The sequence below is a fragment of the Pristis pectinata genome, chromosome 21, assembly GCF_009764475.1.
Source record: "Pristis pectinata isolate sPriPec2 chromosome 21, sPriPec2.1.pri, whole genome shotgun sequence".
NCBI classification, from domain to species: Eukaryota; Metazoa; Chordata; class Chondrichthyes; order Rhinopristiformes; family Pristidae; genus Pristis; species Pristis pectinata.
The window spans coordinates 6729767-6746390 of NC_067425.1; the positions used below are offsets into that span (position 1 = coordinate 6729767).

The window sequence follows — 16624 nt, forward strand, 5'->3', positions numbered from 1 at the left end:
ATATTGACAAACTCCTCCTGTAAATATTCATGCACCCCTCAGGATCATCTGCAGCTATTAACAGACTCATAAGGTCCACCTGCAAATATGGATAAACCTCTGACGATCACTGGTAAATATCGAACATTGCAGGGATTTCCTGTAAAGATGATCGACTCTCAAGGCTACCCTTTGAATGTTGGTACCCTGTGGTTCTATGGCAGACTTCCAGAAACTCTTTGCAAGAGTCCCAACGACCACCCGTACATGTTACTGCTCTCTCCAGGACCACCTGGAAAAAATTATCCACTCTGAGATGGACTATGGTTTCACGATCTACCTTGTTGTGACCTTGCACCTTATTGAACTGCACTTTCTCTGTAGCTGTGACACTTTACTCTATACTGTTATTGTTTTTACCTGCACTACATCAATGCACGCTGTACTAACCCAATGTAACTGTACTGTGTAATGAATTGACCTGTATGATCGGTATGCAAGTTTTTCACTGTACCTTGGTACGTGACAATAATAAACCAATACCAATACCAATACTTGTAAATAGTGAACCATTTCTGAGGATTGCTTGATATTCCCCAGGGAAATCCCTATAAATAATGATACAATCCTAATGACCATGTGCCAATCCTAATATAATTCCAATCCTTCTGATACACTCCAGGAAACTCCTGTTAATATTGAAACATTGTCTGGGATTCCTAAATACTAATTCTTTCTGCAGATCATGTGTAAACATTAAAAGATTCCTGAGGGCATTTGCAAATATCGATACACTCCAGTCCAACTCTAACATTGTCCAATAACTGAAGAAAACACTTTAATGTACAACGGAATTTTTGATGTTGGTCAATCAACAAGTAGAGATGGATGCTTAGTAAAGCTATTTTACTCAAAAATATGTTGTTTTAGAAATGAATTTCCACTTTATGAGACAACTTAGCTGTTTAAATCATTCTCTATGGTAATAAGGGGATTTTACAGCATAGAATGCAATATCAGAATCTAGAATAATAAGTTGTTAAATTGGTAAATTGGTTTATTATTGTCACATGTACCGAGGTACAGTGAAAAACTTTGTTTTGCATGCCATCCATACAGATCATTTCATCACCTCAGTACATCAAAGTGCAAGGAAAAAGCAATAACTGGATGCAGAATAAGAGATTGGTTACATCCACCTAGGAGGAAAGATGGCCAGTTTAATATCACATCCAAAACAGTGCAGACTCCCACAGCACTGGCAGCAGAGTGTCAGCCTACATCACATGCTTAGGTCCTTGGACTTAAGTTGAACTTGCAAACATCTAACTCAGAGACAAGTGAGCTATCACTGAGCCAAGCCAAGCTCCTCTTAGTCAAGGTTCAGCCATTCAAATAATGACCAGGGCACAACTGAGGTCACCCCTCTAAAGTTCTGGCATGTCTGACTTGTACAACCAGACACTTGGATCGTTGAGGAAGTCAAACACCAAAACTTTGAAAGTGAAATCCTGCTTCTCATTGTTTTTCTTAAATAAGATAATTCAGTGTCGAATGACCCAAGCTCCTCTCAGTTGCTAATAACGCCAGGTAAGGACATTTCCTCAAGTCCCCTCTGGTGTCTTGTTCAAAATGACATGCTTTTACAATGATAAGACACAGAAGGAGCCACAAATAGTGCCTCACCAGGAGCTGTCCAGTTGCTCCCCCACCACCAATTCTTTCACCTTCCCCCTTCAAATTATTTTCAAATCTACCTATTGAACTTGCTCCTACTGCCCTATCAGGCAAGTCATTCCAAATCACAACCACTCACTGTCATAAAACAAAATCCTCCCCATCTACCCATCTCTGGTTTAAATATAGCTGCTTTTTTAAATTTTTTTTTTAAATTTTACCTACAGCGTGGTAACAGGCCCTTCCGGCCCAACGAGTCCGCGCCACCCATTTTAAACCCAAATTAACCTCCCTGTACATCTTTGGAATGTGGGAGGAAACCGGAGCACCCGGAGGAAACCCACGCAGATATGGGAGAACGTACAAACTCCTTACAGACAGCGACGGGAATCGAACCCCGATCGCTGGCGCTGTAATAGCGTTACGCTAACCGCTACGCTACTGTGCCACCCCCTTGGAGGCTTCATTTGGGACTGATCATTTAGCCTACTTCTTGCTGAGGGAATTTTCTTAAAGTGTAGGGATGGGTTACTTCACGGGGAGAAAAAGCCATTGGACAATTGTCCTAGTGCACCCTTATATGACTTGGTATCAAACTCTGTGTGGTAGTATTGGGAGACAAATGCACTCTTATATGAGTTGGATGAAAATCTTGTGACATGCCTTTGGGCACTTTACTAAGTTAGAGGCACTATATTGTAAATGTTGTTCTATGCAATCAGTGCCATAAATGATTCATGCTTTGGCAGGATGTAGGATCATTCTTTCAGAGTCAAGAGCAATGCTTTGGCTGGCTTCTTGGTGTCAGGGCACATTGGTTACCAACAGCATCCAAATGACCACCAGTGAATTTAGAAACATTCTGCAAACTGAATCTTAAGCGAAACTTGGCACAAGCCTAAGTACAGAATATACTGAAAATGCTCAGCGGGTCAGGCAGCAACTGTGGAAAGAGAAACAGAGATAACATTCCAGGTTGAAGACACTTTGTCACAACTGGGAAAGGGGAAAAAAACTGTCAGCACATTATCAGAGACAAGAAAGGAAACAGATACTGTGAAGGACACACGAGGTAGAAGGGATAGATGAAAATCCTAACAGAGAGTGGAGGAGAAGTTCTTTGAGGTTGGTACTTCTAGAAGTGAAGTAGCAGGGAATCCGACAATGAATGGAAAAGAAATCTGCAGATGCTGGAAATCTGAAATAGAAGCACAAAATACTGGAAGCACTTAGCAGGTCAGGCAGCATCTGCAGAGAGAGAAACAGGGTTAATATTTCAGATCAAAGACCTTTTGTCGGAACTGAGAAAGAGAGATAAGGTGGAGATGGTAGATAGCTTCAGGTTCCAAGGTGTAAACATCACCAAAAGCCTGTCCTAGTCCAACCATGTAAACGCCATGGCCAAGGAAACACACCGGTTGCCTTTACTTCCACAGAAGGCTAAGGAAATTTGGTATGTCCCTGTTGACCCTCACCAATTTTTACAGATGCACCATAGAAAGCATTCTATCCAGACGCATCGCAGCTTGATACAGTAACTGCTCTGCCCGAGACCACAAATAATGCAGAGAGTTGTAGACACAGCCCAGAACATCACAGAAACCAGCCTCCCCTCCATGGACTCTGTCTACACTTCTCACTGCCTTAGAAAAGCAGCCAATACCCCTCTCACCCCAGTCATTCTCTCTTCTCCCTCCTCCCATCGGGCTGAAGATATAAAAGCATGAAAACATGCACAACCAGGCTCAAGGATAGCTTCTATTTTGCTGTTATAAGACTCTCAAATGGACCTCTGGTACATTAAAGGTGAAGCTTACAATCTACCACCCCATGGTTCTTGCAGGTTATTGTCTACCTGCTCTGCAAAATAAAAGCTCGACTGGCGTCTTTCTTGGATGAGATAGAATGATGTTCACTGGGATATGTATTGTTCCTGGCATTAATTCAGAGGATTAACAGAATTATTGAGATGGTCCCTTCAGGAATTGATCCATAAGATCTGCTCTCTTGCACGTTAATACAGTCACCCTGTCCTGTAAGAAGAGAGTGGGAGATAGGACCGATATCTGCCTTGCTGCTACCAGGAGGTTTGCTTTATAAATCCCCCAGATATCATCAGAACTGTAAGAAGCTTTGCAAATTCCAAAGTCAGAAGAACAACAATTCAAGAGCCCATCCATGGATTGAATGGTCCTGAGGTAAGGGTTATCTCCATCTCAGGATTGAGTGGCCCTGAGGTAAGGACATCCCCATTCCAGGACTGAGATTTCCTGAGGTAAGATCATCTCCATCCCAGGACTGAGTGGTCCTGAGGTAAGGGTCATCTCCATCCCTGGACAGATGGTCCTGAGGTAAGGTCATCTCCATCCCTGGACAGATGGTCCTGAGGTAAGGTCATCTCCATCCCACGACTGAGTGGTCCTGAGGTAAGGTCATCTCCATCCCACGACTGAGTGGTCCTGAGGTAAGGTCATCTCCATCCCTGGACAGATGGTCCTGAGGTAAGGTCATCTCCATCCCACGACTGAGTGGTCCTGAGGTAAGGTCATCTCCATCCCTGGACAGATGGTCCTGAGGTAAGGTCATCTCCATCCCAGGATTGAGTGGTCCTGAGGCAAGGTCATCTCCATTCCAGGACTGAGATGTCCTGAGGTAAGATTATCTCCATCCCAGGACTGAGTGGTCCTGAGGTAAGGTCATCTCCATTCCAGGACTAAGATGTGCTGAGGTAAGGTCATCTCCATTGCAGGACTGAGTGGTCCTGAGGTAAGGTCATCTCCATCCCAGGACAGAGTGGTCCTGAGGTAAGGTCATCTCCATCCCTGGACTGAGTGGTCCTGCGGTAACTCACAGAGAAATGTTTGACCAACAATGACAAACACGACAGTGAATGCCAAGTGCTGATCCTACTTTTCCGTTATAAAGCTGTGGAAATGTCTAACTGTTGTCAGAAATAAAGTCATATTGTCCATAGAAATTCATAAAGCAACTGAGGGGTTGTCCATTGAGCTGAGCAAGTGGCTGCTGTTGTTTGTGCTTCATACTGCACCTGCCCCAGCTCAGCCTGCTGGAAGATCTTGCTTTGTTTTATTTAATTCCTTTCCTGGAGATCAGGGCATCACTGGCAAGACTGTGTGAGTTCGATGTTCTGGCAGCACGGTTCCTTTCACACCAGGGCTGCTGAGATGTGAAGCTGGGAACTGATATTCCCCTCACCCTGTCCAGGAACATCCTTCACCGTTTACACTGCCTCTTCCTCTGCCTTCCCTGTTCATCCCTCCTCATTGGACCTTCTCCCCCAAGGCTCAGAGAGGGATGTTCCAGATCTTTTCCTTAAATTAGAACTTTAAAAAAATCTGATTCCTTGCCTTTCCCAGGAAGTCACATAATAGAAATCTCCAGAGAGAAGGACGCCATTCACCCCACTGTGTCCATGCTGGTGGAAGAGACATTATATAATCTGATCCCACTTTCCAGCTGTCAGTCCTCTACCCTGCAAGTCACAGCTCAAGTGTTCATCCAGATATTTATTAAATGTGAGCAGGGTTTCTACTAGCATCATTCATTAAGGCAGTCAGATACAGACCCCACCACTCTCTGAGACAGTCAGATACAGACCCACCACTCTCTGAGACACTCAGATACAGACCCCACCATTCTCTGAGACAGTCAGATACAGACCCCACCACTCTCTGAGACACTTAGATACAGACCCCACCTCTCAGAAACACTCAGATACAGACCCTGCCAATCTCTGAACCACTCAGATACAGACCCATCACTCTCTGAGACAGTCAGATATAGACCCCACCACTGTCTGCGACACTCAGATACAGACCCACCAGTCAGTTCCTCACCTCCCTTTGAATCCTTCTACCAATTACTTTAATCTATTCCAACCATGTACTACCTCTCTGCTGAACGAATAGCTCTTTCCCACTCATGCTATGTAGGACCCTCATGATTTTACAAATCCCCCCCTCAGCCTCCTATGTTCCCAGCCAGTCCTTCCCTGCCACTGTATTTCTCCAGCTGGCAACATCTTAAATCTTCCCCTGTGCCATCTCTACCCTATCTCATCCTCTCTTCAGTGTGGTGACCTACACCATTTTCTAGCTGTGGCCTCAGTGGTGTTTATACACTTCGAACATAACCTTCCTTCACATATCACAAGAAATAAAAGCCAGAGGAAGCCATTTGGCCCCACATGCCTGCTCCGCCATTCAATGAGATCATGGATGATCTTTTATTTCAGAACCACTTACCTACACTAATCCCATATCCCATGATTAATATCCAAATATCTATTGATCTTTATATCGAATACACTCAGTGACTGAACCCCCATAGTCTTGTGCAGAGAACTCCAATGATTGACTGCGCTCTGGGTGAAGAAATTTCTCCTCATCCCAGTCCTGAATGGCTGGCCCCTTATTTTGAGACTGTGGCTCCTAGTGAAGACCACCCAGCCAGGTGAAACATCTACTCCTCGCCTACACCGTCAAGTCCCGTCAGCATTTTGTATATATCAATGAGATTGTTTTTCATTTTCCTAAACTCTGGAGAGCAAAGGCCTGCTTAACCTCTCCTCGTCCAACAAACCCACATTCCAAGAATCAATCTGCACCCCCTCGATCTCCACTTCTCAAACTTTCCTTAGGTGGAGACAACAGATGTGTACCCAATATTTCAGATGTGGTCTCATCTAGGCTCTGTACCAAAGGAGGAAGGTGTCTCTACTCTTGTACTCAAAGCCTTTAGCAATGAGCCAACATACCATTTGCTTTTCTAATAGCTTGCTGGTATTTGCACGTTAACTTTCAGTGAATCATATACAGGACACCCAAGTCCCTCTGAACACCACCAACCTCACACCATTTAAAAAGCACTCCACCTTTCTACATTTTCTGCCAAAGTTACCTTTCTCCACATTATATTCTATCTGGTATATCCTTTCTGTTCACTTATTCTGCCTACCCCTGAAGCCTCTTCACAGCCCACACCATCGGCTGGTTTGGTACTTTCAGCAACCTTGTTTAAAATTCACATGCTCCCTACCTCCAAATCATTGACATTGGTGGTGACCAGCTGAGGTCCCAACACTAACCCCTGCACCACCCCACTGTTCACAGCCTGCCAACCCAGAGATGACCCATTGATTCTTACTCATGGTTTCCTGTCTGTGAATCAGTCTGCTGTCCTTGGTAGCAAAGTACTCAAATACCACGCACACTAATTTCATTGAATAACTCTTTGGTGTTATCTTATTGAAGACCTTCTGAAAGTCCAAATACACCACAGCACCTTTTCTGCTAGTTACAGCCTCAAAATATTTGTCAAAGGTTTGTCAAACGTGATCCCCCTTTTATATATCTATGTTGAATCCGATCAATCCCATTATTGTTTTCCAAGAGTCCTTTACCGCTTCCTTAATAATAGATTCCAGCAATTTCCCTATCACTGATATAGAGTTATAGAGCCATAGTCATTTGGCACAGAAACAGGCCCTTCTGCCCAACTCATCCATGCCAACAAAGATGCCCATTTGAGCTAGTCCCACATGCCTGTGTTTGGTCCACACCTCTCTAAACCTTTCCTATCCATGTACCTGCCCAAATGTTGTCATTGTACCTGCCTCAACCACTTCCTCTGGCAGCTCGTTCCGTCTATCCACCAACCTCTGTGTGAAGAAGTTGCCCTCAGGTCCCTTTTAAATCTTTCCCCTCTCACCTTAAACCCATGCCCTCTAGTTTTTGATTCCCTTTCTCTGGGAAAAAGACAGTGTGCATTCACCCTGTCTATGCCCCTCGTGATTTTATACACCTCTATAAGCGACAAAGAGCTCAAAGTCCCAGTTTCAGTCTCCTACATTCCAAGGAATAAAGTCCCAGCCTGCCCAACCTCTCCCTATAACTCAGGCCCTTGAGTCCTGGCAACATCCTCGTAAATCTTCTTTGCATCCTTTCCAGCTTAATGATATTCTTCCTATGACAGGAAACCAAAACTGTACATGATGCTCCAAGTGCGGCCTCACCAACATCTTATACAACTGCAACGTAACATCCCAACTCCTATCCTCAATGCCCTTCTTAAACATCCTGTCTACCTGTGACACCAGGTTATTTGGTCTATGTTCCGGATTTTCTCTCTTCCTCCTTCTGTAAATAGCAGTGTTATATTTATGACCTTCCAGCCCCAGTCTGTGGGAACTGATCTAGAATCCATGGAGTCGACAACTAGTGCATCCACTATCTTCAAAGCACCGTAGTGTAGTGTAGCCAGTGACCCGGGTTCAATTCCGGCCGCTGCCTGTAAGGAGTTTGTACGTTCTCCCCGTGTCTGCGTGGGTTTCTTCCGGGTGCTCCGGTTTCCTCCCACATTCCAAAGACATACGGGTTAGGAAATTGTGGGCGTGCTATGTTGGCGCTGGAAGCGTGGCGACACTTGCGGGCTGAGCCCAGCACACTCTACTCAAAAGATGCATTTCACCGTGTGTTTCGATGTACATGTGACTAATAAAGATATCTTATATACAATATGTTGTTGGATATGGGCCAAGCCCATGGCCAAATGGGACCAGTTTAGATGGGCATCTTGGTCTGCATGGACGAGTTGGGCCGAAGGGCCTGTTTCCACGCTGTATGACTCTTTTCCTTTCAACAATCCTTCTAGCTGAACTCTGCCTCCTAATCCTACTGGAGTTAAAACCCAAGAACATCGCCAGATGCTTCGGGAAACTGTCAAAAGAGTCCACATGCAAATTCAAAATGTTGTGTAACAAGGTTTCCGGGAAAACCAGGAATATTCCACCACTAGATGTCCCTAGCTCTGTTATAACGAGAGTATTTACAAAGCCCAGATTTCCAAGCGGGTCAATATTTAGTTTTATTCCTGGATCGATGTAATCTGTTATTGGTCATGGAAATTGGGCTTTTGAAGCAGGGGAGATGTGAGATAGCAACGCGGTCCACCATCGATCCAATCACTGTTCCCAGGTAACTGTAATTCTATTTTTAAAACGGCGACTGTTCACCTTGCGAGGTATGGGGACACACACACACACACACACACACACACACACACAGAGGCGCGCAGGCAGAACATCAGCCAGGATATGGGACTAAGGTAATCAGTCAGGTAACTTCCTCAACTTTTTTTTAAGGAATAAATGAGTTCCACTGTCGCCACTGGAATTCCCAAATCTCACGCCTTCAGAGCGAAGCCCGGGCACAGAAACACGCCTCTACCCGGGGAGTTCATTGATATCTCCGAGCACTTAGAAATGGTTCATTGTAGAGAGCGGCGGATGTCAAAAGTGCCCTAGGTAGGAAAGAGGGACGGGGTCTTTCACCTCCCCACTCACCTCCTTCATTTCTCTCTGGGGGAGGGTTGAACATTCTCTCTGTTTCACTTTTTTAAAAAATAATGTTCAGCTGATGATAGACTGGGGTAAGATCCGGCTAAGGTGCTGGGCGGGGAGCTGGGAGATCTGGCGGATGGGGAGAGGTGCATGTGTGTGAGTGTCTTTTTATATAAAGCAGACGCGTCCATCATTCCTTATAAGGCGAAGCCTGTTATTTTCCCTTATACCAGGCGCCGGCTGCACGTCAGTTCCCTCCCCCATCTGAATTAAACATTTCAACACTGAACACTAGCTTGGCACTCCGGGGAACGCGTGTTAGTAACAGGTTTATATTTTATATATAATAACATATACACACATTTTTATTTTGCAAAAGAAAGGAAAGAAATTGGGCTGTTTTGTTCTGACCCCCCCCCCCCCCACCTCTCTTCATCCCTCCTTCTCCTGCGCTGTAACACCTCCTCCCCCCGGGTCGAACCCCACAGTAAGCCGGGCTCGCTGCGTCTCCTGCCGGCTGCAGCAGCCGGCTGCGAGCGCTCTCTCCCCCTCTCCCTCTCTCTTTTATCCCAAGCACTCAGGATGAGGAGGAGCTCGTTCAGGATATCTGTGCAACCGCCCAGGACTCGTTTCCCTCTCCCGGATCGTTGCTAGTTCGAGGTGATTATTCCATAAAGCACCAACTTTCCTTTGAACTGTACAGGGGCGAAAATGCGCAGGAAAGGTAAGTTAAATCTGTAATTTTAATTTTAATGCAATGGATTTAAGCAAAATAGAAGCGGTGTTTAATTATGGACCTATCGTGTGATTTTATAGTTATCAACAGAGGATTAAATGCATGAAATATTCGTATATATATATACACATACATACAATACGCAACATTTATTAAATATAACAAAGGTCGCCGCAGTGCGAGTTTAAGATTGTGCGGAACGGTTCCTTTATATTTAGTGACAGATTGCAGACTCTTAATATAAGTTTTCGGGCTGTTTAAGATGCCATTTAGAAGCTGTTAATTCAAAGCGTCGAAACGCAGTCTTATTCCTGTAACATAGACGCGGTGTAATCAAAAACAATCCTGTTTGGCTCCCCCTCCTCCTTGTCCCTCCACGTTTAACTATTCTGGTTTCATTTCAAGGGTCAACTCAATGAGTGTTACTGATTTTTGTTTAGATATGGTACCATCTCTTATTTTTCACCGCCTCGCCCTAGAATAGATGACGAGCTTTCAGCTTCTCGTACGGGCATCAGATACCAACAGATAACTCAGCCCGAGCTGAGGTTATTTCTTTCCTAATATTTATCTGTGTCTCTGTTTATAAATAGCTGTTTGTTAGTTGGCATCTGGTTTACTTTCTAAAGGAGCAGCGCACCTGGTAATTACTAACTTCCAAGTTTTTTTGGTCAGGATTTCTATCAGGGAATATCTCAGTGCATCTTTTTTTATTTGCACATATATTCTGTGCGCTGGCTTTGTTGATATTGTCTTTTGCCTGACACTCGCGGGTGCTGATCTGCTATTCTGTGTTATCGAGCGCCTTCAGTGGTTCTAATGCTTAAAGAGGATTAGGTGGATAAAACTTGGTGCCACGCTGTGTGTCAAAAGCCCCTCATCTCGCGAAACCCAAAACAACACCGCAACCCGCCAAACCCAAGAAAACACACATCCCGGCCGGTCTGAAGGCAGTGACAGAAAAATAACTAACAATCTCTCAACTACAGTCTCCCGGGTTTAACCCTTGATTGGTCAACAACCCCTCCCTGATCAGACGCTAAAGGATATTGTCTCTGTTTATCTCAATGAATGGTTAAACAGTTGAACTGGACATTTTGTTAAATATTGGAAAAAAATTAGATGACTTTTGATAAATTTGGGTAAAATTAAAGATAACTTTACATCACGGCGTCTGATCGTCGCAGGCCATTTGCTACATTCCAGCGCAGTATGCAGGAGGCAGGTTTTGTGTGTGTGTGTGTGTGTGTGTGTGTGTGTGTGTGTGTGTGTGTGTGTGTGTGTGTGTGTGTGTGTGTGTGTGTGTGTGTGTGAGGGAGGGAGGGGATGTTATTCTGTGATTCAGTTTAACTTACACTTTTGGACACATGATCCACTGCTATTTAAAGCTCAACGTTTAAATTGAATATGTGGACTCGAACCATCTCCATCCCCTGCCCCTCCCATTTCAACCTTCAACACCCCCTCGGAAAACGGAATGGGAGACGATCTGTTATGGAAATACTTCTGAGTCTCGACTTGTCATGTCGGATGCCTGAATTTAATTCAAAGACCTCGGATAAAATGGGGGGGGGGGGGGGGTCTGACAATGACCTGATACTGCATCAGAGGCGAGGAGCTCATTAAAAACACAGCCCTGGAGTCTCGGTACTAAAATAAACCAGTTATCGGGTCAGCAGCAGAAGTGCTTGATATTAAACACACTGTAAACGCACACAGGACTTCAAGGATCTCATGCGAAAGGATGTGTCTGGCAGGACTCCGGATCACATTGTTACAACCCCAGCACATCTCCGCTAACCCATTTACCCACCCACAGTCCGTCGTATGAAGGATCTTGCTAAATTTGCAGAATCAAAATCTTAGTTATTGGCGTTTTCACAACCCGAAATATATATTTAAAAAAATAGCTCCAGTCTTAAACATTTGCCAGAGGGAATTTGGCTACTTTGTCACAAGCAACAAAATGAAATCTTAAGAGTAACAGGAGCCCGAAATCTGACGTATAAAAAGCCAATATTTCAAGCAGAACTTTAAGATCTCAAGGTAGACGGGGGCGAGGTACATTAATAAAGTCTTACTGACTCCCTCTCTCTCCAGTTCCACTTCGCCCAACAATAAGCAACTCCGAATTCTCCTTAAAGGTGGATTATTGTGAATCGAAGGGGAATCAGCGCACGTCCCCGGCGCGAAACGGCAAGAGAATAACGCAAAGTTTCAATGCTAGCTGGTCAAGTGTTAGCCGGCGAGCAAACCAGAACACCCAAGCTCATACTCACTATTATCTACTGAAGTCAAGGAACTGACTAGCAATTTAACATTGTAAAGAGCTGTGTCTGGGATACAAGGGCGGCGGCGGAGCCCATGGAGCTTGATGATATGGGACTAGAAAAGGGGAGTTCAACTCCCTTTCAGCTCTATCAGAAAATTGAGTTTGAATCAGCGGCCTGCATCTTCTCGCCGTCTCTTCTGTTGCCTGAGCATAAACATATCAGGCGATATTCATGTTTATTAAAGGGCGTTTCAATTGGTTCCAGATTAAAGTATTTTTTCCTCTACTGTTCGCTCTGGGCTGTGAAAATCTGGAATGAGATGGGTGATGGAAATTACACACAGGAGTCAGAATGGAGGAGGGACATGGTTTTGATTCCCATGATAGCATTGCTAACAACTGCTGGGCAACAGAAGATAGGGAAATATATGTAATTATAGACTGACTGCAGGAGGCTCTTGGATGGTGTTTGAATAATATTGGGTGTCATTGTAAAATTGGAGCATTTTGGCAGCGGGGCGGATGAGACAACTGGAAGGTGTAGCAACAGTGAAGCACACGAGTTGGAAGAATTAGTGATGGGTGTGTGAGATGGCGTGATGACAGTGAAAATACTTTGTGGTGGCAATAGTGGAAGTAGTGGAAATAGTGAGGTATGTTAGATAGATGGGAATAGTGAGGTGTGTTGGTATTGGTATTGGTTTATTATTGTCACTTGTGCCGAGGTACAGTGAAAAACTTGTCTTGCATACCGATCGTACAGGTCAATTCATTACACAGTGCAGTTACATTGAGTCAGTACAGAGTGCATTGAGGTAGTACAGGTAAAAACAGTAACAGTACAGAGTAAAGTGTCACAGCTACAGAGAAAGTGCAGTGCAATAAGGTGCAAGGTCACAACAAGGTAGATCATGAAGTCATAGTCCATCTCATTGTATAAAGGAACCGTTCAATAGTCTTATCACGGTGGGGTAGAAGCTGTCCTTAAGTCTGGTGGTACGTGCAGAAGCTGTCTAGATAGGTGGGAATAGTGAGGTGTGTTAGATAGGTGGGAATAGTGAGGTGTGTTAGATAGGTGGGAATAGTGAGGTGTGTTAGATAGGTGGGAATAGTGAGGTGTGTTAGATAGGTGGGAATAGTGAGGTATGTTAGACAGGGGAAATAGTGGGGTAATGGACAGTGAAGGCAATGGGGGAGAAGTAGATTATGGTGACAATGGTGCTGGATTGTCGTGACGTGGAGAAGGGCAGTGACAGCTGTGGATGGTGAAAGGACTATGTCTTTGAACAGCAGTGCCAATCATGGGGGGTGTTGGATGACAGAGCCAATAACAAGACGAGCTGGATAGTGGCATTCGTGGTGCGTATCGGCAGTGGCAGTGGAATACGTTAGGTGGAGGTGGCTAGTGTTAGATCACGGTGGTGATAGGGAAGGTGTTACAATGGTGAAAGTATCGGGTGGCGGTGACAACAGAGAAGGTGGGAGGGCGACACTAATGGAATGGTGGTGGGAACGGTGAAAATGTTGGGCAGCAGTGGCCAATCTTGGCTGTGGTGGCAGTGGGTGGTGTTGGCGTGTTGGATGGCAGTGTCTGTAGGGTGGTGGGTGCTGTGGATATTGATGAGTGATACATGGTGCAGGCACAGTAGTAGTGAGGTGTGTTAGATACTGTGAGTAATAATGGGGTGCGCTGGCTCTTTCTGTGATAAAAACGTGTTGGGTTATGTAACAGATGCGGGTGTGTTGCATGTTGGAGAAGGAAGAAGAATAAATGACTTGGACTTCAGATGTAAAGTGCTTCAGTGGAGGGCCAGCACTGAATATGTAGAAGCCTATGAGATAATGTATAAGTTAGTAGACTACATACAGTATATTAGATGATGTACAGCGCTGATATGCCTGGTCTGGTGAAGTCCAATCTGCTGCCCATGATCTACTCAATAAGTGCCCTTGTCAATTCCTTCCAGGGCCCAATGCTTATCCCTTGGTCCCTGCTTGAAATTCCTGGCTCTGGAGGTTTGGAAAATATAGTGGCAGTTGATGCTCCCTATACCCCAGATACACAGAAAGTAAAGATTATCTCCTAGCTCCTACATATTCAGTGCTGGCCCTCTACTGAAACACTTTGCATCTGAAGTCCAAGTCATTCAATGTTCTTCATGCTCCAACATCAGCCCACCCACATCTATTACATAACCCAACACGGCGTTAATACAGAAACAACATGCACCAAAATTACCGAGGCCCACCGCAAGCATTCAATGGATGGTTGCTGGTTTAACGAGAGGGCGTGTGTACTGATTGTTAGCTACCTGCTAAAACTGGTGTGGTCTCAGTTATACTATTATCTTCCGACAGAATCATTGTCACCAACACTATTGAGGTTATGGGGACAAAACCTTTGTACCATAAAGAACAAGACATTTCCAACGCCACGATTTAACCACATATGTTCATACACCACTCTCTTTACTGATTATCGTCCTCTTCCCGTCTACTGGCCCGCTTCCTTCCCAGTCCTGATGAAGGGTCTCGGCCCGAAACGTCGACTGTTTATTTCCCTCCATAGATGCTGCCTGACCTGCTGAGTTCCTCCAGCACTTTGTGCATATTGTCCTGGAATCTCGGCTCTTGAGGGTCTCACATTCAGGCACTTGGAGTGTTTATTTTAACTCTCGGGACGGCGCGGATAGACGGAGAATGAATCGTGTCACCGGAGTGCTGTATTGTTCTGCACTGCATGCGGGCAGACTAATTAGACACCAGTGTGCAAGGTGAACGGGCAGTAAGTGGATGTGTGAGTGAGCGGAGGGTGGCCGGCTGTGTGTGTGTGGAAAGTAGGTGTACATTACGGGCGGAGGAGATCAGGCTCCTGGGGCGGTGAGTGTAGGGGCTTGTGAAAGTGTAACGCAGTCAGAACAAGAGACGGGTAAAAGATGTGGACGACATCATCTCATCGCTGACCTATTAATCTGGAGGGCGAAAATATCTCAAGAGGGTTGGTAACAGAACTTGCAGGGACATCTCTGAGCGCTCGCAGACACGTTTTATTAAAGGACATTCACACAGCATTCCAGAGAGGACGCGAACAACAGATGGTCTCACCAACTCCCAAATCAGGAAGGATGTGCTTTTTCATCCCGTCGTTGTCTTTTCACACAATCCAAAACGCCCCAGAGAGATATTCAATGCCTTTGCCCATCCCTGGACGGTGTGAGAGAGTGCGGGCGAGGAAAGGGTTAAACGGATGAGTACACACATTGCCAGCTACACGGGATGCCGTACATATCAATGTTTCCGCACACCCCACGGCTGAAGCCCTCTCCGTCGCTCGCTCTAAGCTCCCCACACCCCGTATCTCCTGGACAAGATGGAGGTGATATAGCAGGGGCAGCAACACAACGGCCAGGAGTCCCCTCGGACTGGGGTGGGGGGGGGGGGGGGGGGGAGGGTGGCGGTGGGGGAATGATCCTCGGGGTCACTTTCGTGCTCGGGAGACCGCGGCGTGCTGCGAGTGGCCCCTAACGTGGAAACTGGGTTCGTATCAATTGCGGTGGCCCGGTAATCCACCGGCAGCGTTCGTGTGGGGAACTGGGTCAGAGGGTCTCTCGGGAACTTACACAATGCGCCCACAATGCTCGTCTGAAAATGTTATCGACCACGTTCAGCAGCAGATATTATTTAAACTTTGAGGAAAGGAGAGAGAGAGACAGAAATAATAATGTTGAATTTCACAGAGACATAAACAGGGTGTGTGTATTTTTAGAGGGATAACTATCAAACGCCATTACCGACTCTATTAATATAATGATATAAATAAGGTGGTACTATTGTTAAGCCAGTGCTGGTCGTGATGACTGAGTTGAATTGTGACAGCAGGAAGGATGGAGGTAACATAATGCATTAGTTATAACAAGGTCACTTTGGACAGCCTTAGACTAAGAAGGTGGTTAAGATGTTAGCAGAGAGTAGAGTCGTGCTTCCATCAATTGGAGACGTCTAAAAAAAAGCTCACAGGCTGTTTTAATTATTTTACGAAGGAGCCATCAGGACATCTAACCAGATCTATGCTCTTTAATAAAAAAATTTCTTACAGCATAATTGACTCTTCACAACTTTCTACTGTCTGGGCTTGAAACGTCTGATGCTGAGGAATTGGCAAAGTTTTTTTTTAATCATGAAAGAGATTGGTTATGGAAAGGATCAGACTCGATTTCAAATGCTTCAGAAATAATTCTGAGATCGACATTATTCTTTTGTTTCCTGTTTAGCTTTTATTTAATTTTACAAAAATTGCTTCACACAACCTCTCATGGCCCCTCGTTCAAATTCACAACTCACAGTTACTAATGATTTTTTTTAAAAAATGCAGATACTGGAAACCTGAATTTAAAACAGAAAATGTTGGAAATACCCAGCAGGTCAGGCAGCATCTGGGGAAAGAGACACAGGGTTAATGCTTCAGATCTTTGAAGACACTGCTTCTGGTTCCACAGATGCTGCCTGACCTACTGGAGTTTTCACCATTTCTCTTTTTTTTAAATCCCCATTGCTGATAATTGGACATTTTTTCAGCACTAAATTCCAATTTTTGATGCGT

The 16624-nt window shown here is 45.0% G+C and overlaps 1 protein-coding gene across 2 annotated transcripts in view; it reads left to right on the forward strand.

Annotated features, from left to right (window-relative positions):
- The first annotated feature begins 8524 nt into the window (after nucleotides 1-8524).
- rtn4rl1b (reticulon 4 receptor-like 1b) overlaps nucleotides 8525-16624 on the forward strand; it is a 55549-nt gene continuing 47449 nt past the window's right edge. Inside the window, exons 1-2 of one of the 2 annotated variants that reach the window (XM_052035883.1) lie at nucleotides 8525-8651; nucleotides 9591-9740. In XM_052035883.1, the coding sequence (XP_051891843.1) occupies nucleotides 9728-9740 (13 nt within the window). In that variant the 5' untranslated portion in view covers nucleotides 8525-8651; nucleotides 9591-9727. Of the gene's footprint in view, nucleotides 8652-9504; nucleotides 9741-16624 lie in introns of both variants that reach the window. The other variant, XM_052035884.1, reaches the window with a different exon arrangement.